At 44.9% G+C, this 8,543-nt stretch overlaps 1 protein-coding gene across 1 annotated transcript; it reads right to left on the minus strand.

Annotated features, from left to right (window-relative positions):
* Positions 1-6,638: 6,638 nt before the first annotated feature.
* DEXI (Dexi homolog) lies at positions 6,639-6,906 on the minus strand. The gene has a single exon (XM_018567378.1). It carries the CDS (start codon positions 6,888-6,890, stop codon positions 6,639-6,641), a length of 252 nt encoding a protein of 83 aa, XP_018422880.1. The 5' UTR covers positions 6,891-6,906.
* Between the last annotated feature and the right edge of the window lie 1,637 nt (positions 6,907-8,543).

Below are 8,543 nucleotides of genomic sequence, written 5' to 3' on the forward strand. Positions count from 1 at the left end.
GAATGTAAAGCTCCCGGCTGGCCGTGTAATTACAACGGCCGGGAAGCTGCTCGTCGGGCTCCACTGTCCTCTCGTCACAGACGAATGGATTTTTCAAGCCCTGGTTATGGTCTCTGAAACCATTTCTCTGGCTTGTCTCTTTCTGTACATTGTTGTAGTGTGTGCTCTGTGTCTATTCATATGTGATTTCCATGTATGTCTGTCTGACCGAATTCTTTCTTCTCTGATCAGCTGGAGCACCGACTTACCTCCCCTCCCCCCTTCTCCAAGCCTGCCAAGCAGAAGGAGTCCACCCCACCCCACTTGTCCTGCCAGCCACAGGAAGCCAACCCACTCCAATAGAATGTATAATCAAGGTAAGTGCAACTTCTGCTATTATTTACACACACCATGTCTCAAACCACCTGACTCTCTCATCGCACAGCACCGCCAATCGTACTGTCAGGGCAATTATTTTCTAATGTCACCTCAGTCGTGCCATGCAGATTGCGCGTTTTCCTGCTGCAATACCACCCAGGCGATCCCACACGATCACGGTTGAAAAAACACTGCGCGGTGCATGTTGTGAAAATAGGTAAACAACGTAAGTATTTGTGCTTCTATCCAGGATCAGCATATGCCGGCATCATCTACACTCTGTATGCATTGCTGGCATGTTTTTTTTTAAATGCTCCCCGCAAAGGTGGAAATGTCCTTTAAACTTTGAAACCATTTATAGGAATAATTCAAAACTTAGCACATATGTCCAGGGAGACCTCTTGTACCACGGTTGTAAAAACAGGTCCGTTTCCAAAATCAATATGGCTGCCACAAGCCAATCACTTTTAACATTGCATCAAATCGCATAAACATGCATTTCCAGCACTATTGAAGTTTGTTAAACTTGGTAAAGATATGACAACTCAACATCATAACTGCCAAATACAATATGGGTTCCAAAGATCACCAAGGTCGGCGGCCATTTTGAATTTGGAAAAATATTACAATTCATAAAAACGTGTGCAGTTCTACAGGTCTATTGTGAATACATAACTTATCTCTCTAACTACAATATCTTCTCATGTGCTCTAATGCTTGGCCACCTTTATTGCTACTAGCAGCTTTATTTATTATTATTCCGCCGCTTTTTTAAAATGCCTGTAATGTGTGCACTGTTAGTCAAAAACTCATGAAACTTTGCACAATGGTAGAGCCCTGTGCTCTGCAGAGCTTACTGCAAAATAAAGGCCATAGGTCACATAATGTGGCAGCCATCTTGGTTTTTGCATTCATTTTTGTGAAACCTGTATCTACAGAACCGCTAAAGCTACAGATGTACAAATTGCTATGTGAGCTTATGCTGTGCTCTGTTGCCACATGGTGTTATTTATAGCTCTATTGGTCACATGGTTTGGCAGCCATTTTGGATTGTGCAATATTCTGCAAGAAAACATTTATCAGAACAACTCAAAACTTCAGACATATGTCCAAGGCTACCTCTTCTACCACGGTTGTAGAACCAGACCGATCCCAAAATCAATATGGCCGCCACAAGTAAAACAAATTTAACATTGCATCAAATGGCATAAACGTGCATTTATATCCCTATCACAGTATGTTAAACTTGTTATACATATATCTCAACATCATAACTGCCAAATACAATATGGCTTCTAAATGTCACCAAGGTTGGTGGCCATTTTGAATTTTTTTATAATTCATGAAATCATGTCCTGCTTTTGATCTAACTACAATATCTTCTCATGCGCTATAACCGACTCTAATGCTTGGCCACCTTTATTGCTGCTTGCAGCTATATTTAGGTGGCCAAGCAACGAAGTTGCAAGGACACCTATTGTTATTGGTAAGATTATTATTAGGTGGCCAAGCAAAGAAGTTGCAAGGACACCTATTGTTATTGTGCTGATTATTATTATCTGTTAAGATTATTATTCCGCCACTTTTTCAAATGCCTGTAATAAGAGCACTGTTAGTCAAAAACTCATGAAACTTTGCACAATGGTAGAGCTCTATGCTCTGCAGAACTTATTGCAATATAAAGGTCATAGGTCACATGATGTGGCAGCCATCTTGATTTTTGCGACAATTTTTGCAAATATTCAGAAACCTGCATCTCGAGAACTGCTAAAACTACAGATGTACAAATTGCTATGTGAGCTTATGCTGTGCTCTGTTGCCACATGGTGTTCATTATAGCTCTATTGGTCACATGGTTTGGCAGCCATTTTGGATTGTGCAATACACTGCAAACATCTTTGGCACCCTGAAGGTCACAGGTCACATGCTCTGGTGGCCATCTTGGTGTAAGCAAACCAATTGACAATTTTCAAACATCTGTTTTATTATAACTGCTCAAACTACAGATATACAAATTGCTATGTGAGGATATGCTGGGCTCTCCAGTCATATATGTTCATTACAAGCCATATGACCACATGGTTTGGCAGCCATTTTGGATTGTGCAATATTCTGCAAACAACTTAAACTCTGAAACCATGTATCAGATTAATTCAAAACTTTGCAGATATGTTCAGGGCGAACTCTTCTACCACGGTTGTAAAACCAGGCCCGATCCCAAAATTAACATGGCTGCCACAAGCCTGTCACTTTTAACATTGCATCAAATTGCATAAACGTGCATTTCAATCACTATTGATGTATGTTAAACATGTTATACATATGATAAAGCTACAGAGGTACAACTTGCTGTGTGAGGTTATGCTGTGCTCTGTTGCAGCTTTTGTTCATTAGAAATAGAGCCAGTCCCAAAATCAAAATGGCCACCGCAAGCCAATGATATTTAGATGGTGTTATTATTGTTATGGCCTTTTATTCAAAAGCCTGTAATAAGCGCACTGTTACTCAAAACTCATGTCACTTGGACCAATGGTAGAGCTCTGTGCTATGCCTAATCATTTGCATCATAAAGGTCATAGGTCACATTGCCCCGTAGCCATCTTGTTTTAGGTGATTATATTCAGCTGCCTATTCAAACATTTGTTTCTCAGGAACTATTACAGCTACAGATGTACAAATTGCTGTGTAAGGTCATGATGTGATGTGATCTCTACTCAGAACTGATCATTACGTCAATTGATCACATGGTTCGGCGGCCATATTGAATTGTGTCAAATTCTACAAATATATTATTTTGATGCTCTTTTTAAAAAAAATACTAATTATAACCGCACCGTTATGTAAAAACTCATTAAATTTGGCACAATGGTAGGGAACTGTGCTGTGTTTAATCTTTGTCAACACAAAGGTCATAGGTCACATGTTCTGGCGGCCATCTTGGTTTTAGCAAACCTGTTTCTGGCAATTTTAAAACATGTTTTTTCATAACTGCTAAAGCTACAGTGGTACCTTGGTTCACAACTGAATTGGTTCCACGATTCTGGTCGCGAACCGAATTGGTCGCGAACCGAATAACAGTTTCCCATAGGGTTCAATGTAAATCAGGTTAATCCGCTCTGCACCATATGAAAAAAATGTTTTAACCACAAGTTTCTTTTTGCCACCATTCTTGCTCTGCACATTCTTGTCACCTTCATTAACGCTCTGCACATTCTTGTCACCTTCATTAACGCTCTGCACATTCTTGTGACCTTTATTAATGCTCCGCACATTCTTGTCACCTTCATTAACGCTCTGCATATTCTTGTCACCTTCATTAACGCTCTGCACATTCTTGTCACCTTCATTAACGCTCCGCACTTTCTTTTTCCCACCATGCTTGCTCTGCACTTTCTTGGGAGCCATGCTGGATTGAATACAGTAATGTACAGTACTGTGCTGCAAAGCACACAAAAAAGCTTCACAGTAAGTGTCCACAGCCCTGTCTGCGACCGCGAGTGCAGGAAGCCATGACCACGTGTCAGAGCGCCGAAGAAGGCCGCGGTCGTTTTCGTCACCCGAAGCAGAGTTCGCGAACGGAGGCAAAATTTTGACGAACTTCCTGTTCGTGAACTGAATCGTTCGTGAACAGAAGCGTTCGTGAACCGAGGTACCATTGTATACAAATTGCTATGTGAGGAAATGCTAAGCTTTACAGTCATATATGTTCATTACAAGTCATTTGACCTCATGGTTTGGCAACCATATTGGATTGCGCAATATTCTGCAAACAACTTAAAGGAGAACTATGATGTGAGTGCTTTTCACTCACCTCATAGTTCTAGCCGACCTGTGACAATGAGACTGTCACAGGTCGGCTCAGTAGATTGGGAGGTGAGCGAACACATACCGGCGTTCGATCACCTCTCGATCCTGTCACGGCTCTCTGCCGTGACAGGGGAAGGGCTGGATTCCCCCCTCCGCCAGCGCTGACTGTCGGAACGAACGGGGGTGGGGGCTGGTACAGCTGGCTCTGCCTCTAGATAGGCAGAGCCAGCTGTCAGTCACGCAGCTGGTCGGATCCCGGCATAATTGTTGGGATCCGCTTCAGCTGCGGCGTCTCAGTATACCGCGAGCAGCTCGCGGTATACTGTGGCGTCTCAGTATACCGCGAACTACAGCTCGCGGGATACTGAGCCTAGGGGGCCGGGAGGACGCTAGTTTGTGTCCTCCCGTTACCCTAAGGAGAACTATGGGGAAAAGCCTTAACCCCATAGTTCTCCTTTAATCTCTGAATTCAATCATAATAATTCAAAACTTTGCACATATGTCCAAAGCTACCTCTTCTACTACGGTTGTAAAAACAGGTCCGATCCCAAAATCAATATGGCCGCAACAAGCCAATCACTTTTAACATTGCATCAAATTGCATAAACGTGCATTTCTATCACTATTGCAGTATGTTAAACATGTGATAACTCAACATCATAACTGCCAAATACAATATGGGATCCAAATGTCACCAAGGTCGGCGGCCATTTTGAATTTGATTTTTTTTTATAATTCATGAAATCATGTCCTGCTATTTATCTCTCTAACTACAATACCTTCTCATGTGCTATAACCGGGCTTGAATGGTTGGCCACCTTTATTGCTGCTTGCGGCTATATTTTTTGTTTTCTGATATTTGTTCATTTGGTAGTAGCGGTTTTATTTTGAAAATGTATATGCTCTAATGGATTAAACATATTGGAAGGCACATTCCTTATAGGGACTCTGAGTGAGAGTGATTTATCTTCCTTTTCTATAGATGCCTGAGTGCAAGTGATCTGAAGTTGTTCCTGAGTGGCAAAATTCTCTATTATAGGGACCATAAATGCTAGCTATCTCTGCCATGGGTACACTATGCAATTGGTCTTTGCTATGGCATGTCTCCCATGAGGGCACTAGGTGGCAGTTATTTCTGCAATACCAGTCCTAAATAATTTTGTCTGTGACAGTGATGTCGGTTATAGGGGCCCTGTGACAGTGATCTCTGGTATGGGGGTCCTCATTGATAGTGATAACCTTAAGTGGCCCTAAGTGACAATGTTACCTGCTAAAGGGCCCTACTTGACAGTAATCCTTGCTGCATGGGCCAGAGTGGCAGTGATCTCCAATATGGGAGGTCCTGAGTGGTAGTGATCTCTATTATGGGGCCATGTGAAAGTGATCTATCCTATGGGTACCCTGATTAATAGTGATAACTGTATAGCAGGATCTCCATAGTGGAGATTCTTTGTGACAGTGATCTCCACTACAGGGGTCCTGGTTGATAGTGATAACTGCTATGGAGGCCCAAAGTGGCAGCAATCCTCACTACATGGGCCAGAGGGATTATCAGTTCCGGAGTATCAGTGATCTGTGGTATAGGGGCCCGAGTAGGAGTAGCAATGATCTCTGCTATGCGGTCAATGTGAGACAAGGATCTTTGCTATGGGAGTCCTGATTGATAGTGATATTTGTTATCAATAGAGACCCAAAGCAGAGATGACTGCCGTTTAGGCAGTCATCTCTGCTTTGGGTCTCTTTATTGATAGTGATCTTTGCTATAGGGGCCTGAATAGCAATTATCTCTACTATGGGGTCCCTTTGTAACAGGGATCTATACTATGGGAGCTCTGTGATGGGGATCCTCACTATGGGGACCCTGATTAATAGTAACCGCTATAGAGGCCCTAAATGGCAGTGATCCTTGCTACATTGGCCAGAGTAGCAGTGATCTCTGCTATAAGGGGCCCTAAGTAGAAGGGATATTTGTTATGGGGTCCCTAGGAGACAGTAATCATTGCTTTGGGGCTCCCAGAGTTACAGTGATCACTGCTATGAGGTTCTTGAGTGACAATGATCTTTGCTATGGGATCATTATGTGACCAGAATCTCTGCATGGGGGCCCTGATTGATAGTGATAACTGCTATAGAGGCCCAAAGTGACAGTGATCTCTGATGATACCTAGTGACAGTGCAGTGTTAGTTACAACACAGTACCGAGCTAAGTGGCCTGTATTTTACAGTGACATCCGATAACTACTGTGGAGACCTGCATCCGGAACTTACTATTCATCTGCCGGGCTGCGGGATTCTCGTCTACCCAGCCAGATGGCTATCCTGTACCCCAGAGCAGCCGCAGCTTCAACACAGGGGCCATTTTGGACCCACCAAAGACACTGTAGTATGTACGTCTTTAGAAAAAGACTAGCCGGTTTCTGCAGAGCGGCGAAGACACAATCCATGTCTCCATCCCTGGAGTCTGTGGGCTGTAGTTATTCCAGGTAGCCGTCCAGCTCGTTGTCGGCGTCGTAGAGCAGAGAAGCGGGGTCTGACAGCACTCCCAGGTCCACCAGAGCCTGATCCATGTCCTCAGGCAGGAAGACGATGCCCACATTGAGGGCGATGTACTCCATCAGGAAGGCATAATACAAGGTCAGCACGTTGACAAAGAACAGTCCCACGTAAAACATATAGGGGGTCTCATTGAGCGTATGTCCCGGGGAATCCAGATGTGCGGACAGCATGCACTAGGATGACGGAAGGACGGGGTAAGGGGGCATACACAAGCCTGGCGCCGCGGCCGTGAAACGATAATGAACTTGTAGCGCCTCACAGCGGGGGGGGGCGACGCCGCTGGAGGGGGTCTACACAGCGTGACGCTGTATAGGTACCATGTAAGTGCCTGTCACTGCAGTCAGGCCAGTTAGATGTTTACTCCCACCCTGCCAGCCGAAGACTAGAGATGCCTTGTGTACACATACTGGAGGGGCGGGTCCTAACGAACAGCATTGTCAGTGGGCGGAGTTACGGAGATGCATGCACAAGCTTGGTTGTAAAACACACTTTAACTGTGCTTACTGGGGTGGGTAACAGCGTCTGTTGTGGTGTTTGACAGGAAGCATGTTAATGATGGGAACACTAATATGACTGTGCTGTTGAATGTGTCAGTAGACACATGGTTGTCTAAGAATTTGAGTATATTCTTTAAAAGGCTAGTAGAAGTGCAAAGAAGCTTTATTTTTTGGCATTGGACAGATTGGGGATGGGTTAGATACTTTATCTAATTTTTATTGCTCTGTCACAGGAGGATTCCCCTGATCTTATTAATTGGAACAGCAATGAAAACTGCACACTTCCCCACTCACAAAAAAGAAAGCTCATTGATGGCTAGAGTAGGAAATACATCACATTTCTTTCAGTTTGTGTCTCTGACCCCATTTGGGACCATTCATTCACCTGTGATGTCTGCGCAAGAAAATAGTGGTAGGATGCAGCATATTTTTTTTACCATATACATTTTTTATTGAAAACAAAAGTAAAGACATACTGTGACGGACCCCCGTACTCAGGATGAGTATGTCCGCCGCTGTCTTCTTCCTTGCTGAGGAGATATTGCAACCCGCTGATCTGTAGCATGGACGACCACCTCCTCTTCCTGTATCCCAATTTGTTGCTGGGGAGGGAGGACGGCCACCTCCTCTCCCGGACTGCTGATCTGCCACTGGGGAGAGAGGTTGACTACCTCTTCTCCCTGGAACCCTGTTGCCAGCTCTTCAGCTGGGATCACTAGTTCCTCTGCATCAGCCTGCTGTTGGGGTGAGGGGCTGCCTGGCTCCCTGGAGCTTCAGAGGTGTTGCCGGTGGTGGGCAGAGATCAACAGCGCTCTGCTCTGATGCCAGATCTCCTGCTGGGTCTAGTAGTTCCACTGCATCGGCCTGCTGTTGGGGAGAGGGGCTACCTGCACCAGCTCCCTGAAACTCACTCTGCTGCTGGGGAGAGAGGTCGGCTACCTCTTCTCCTTGGAACTCACTCAGCCGCTGGTGAGAGAAACTGTCTGCCTCCTCTTCCTGGAACCCTGTTGCCAGCCCTTCAGCTGGGAGTGGATGGGGCAGCGGTTACTCCGCATTAAAATCTATGAGATCCCCGACGTCTGAAGCTGGTGATGAGGAAATGGGGTTGGCCACCATCTCTCCCAGGAGCTTCAGGGGGGCTATGGGTGCGGGGCAGAGGATAGCAGCACTCTGCCCTGTTGCCAGCTCTTCTGCTGGGACGAGTAGTTAAACTGCATCTGTGGTTGCTGGGGCATGCTGTTGAGCAATGTCGAACAGTCTTTTGTATGCCTGTTCCAGCTCCCATTCTTGAGTAATTAAAAAGTCCAGATCAGTCCTCAATCCGAG

The sequence above is a fragment of the Nanorana parkeri genome, unplaced genomic scaffold (genome assembly GCF_000935625.1).
Source record: "Nanorana parkeri isolate BGI_ZX_2015 unplaced genomic scaffold, ASM93562v1 scaffold1038, whole genome shotgun sequence".
Classification (NCBI taxonomy): Eukaryota; Metazoa; Chordata; class Amphibia; order Anura; family Dicroglossidae; genus Nanorana; species Nanorana parkeri.

Bases quoted from the DNA above. Each gene is read 5' to 3' on its own strand.
- DEXI (XM_018567378.1), bottom strand. From the start codon at position 6,890: ATGCTGTCCGCACATCTGGATTCCCCGGGACATACGCTCAATGAGACC.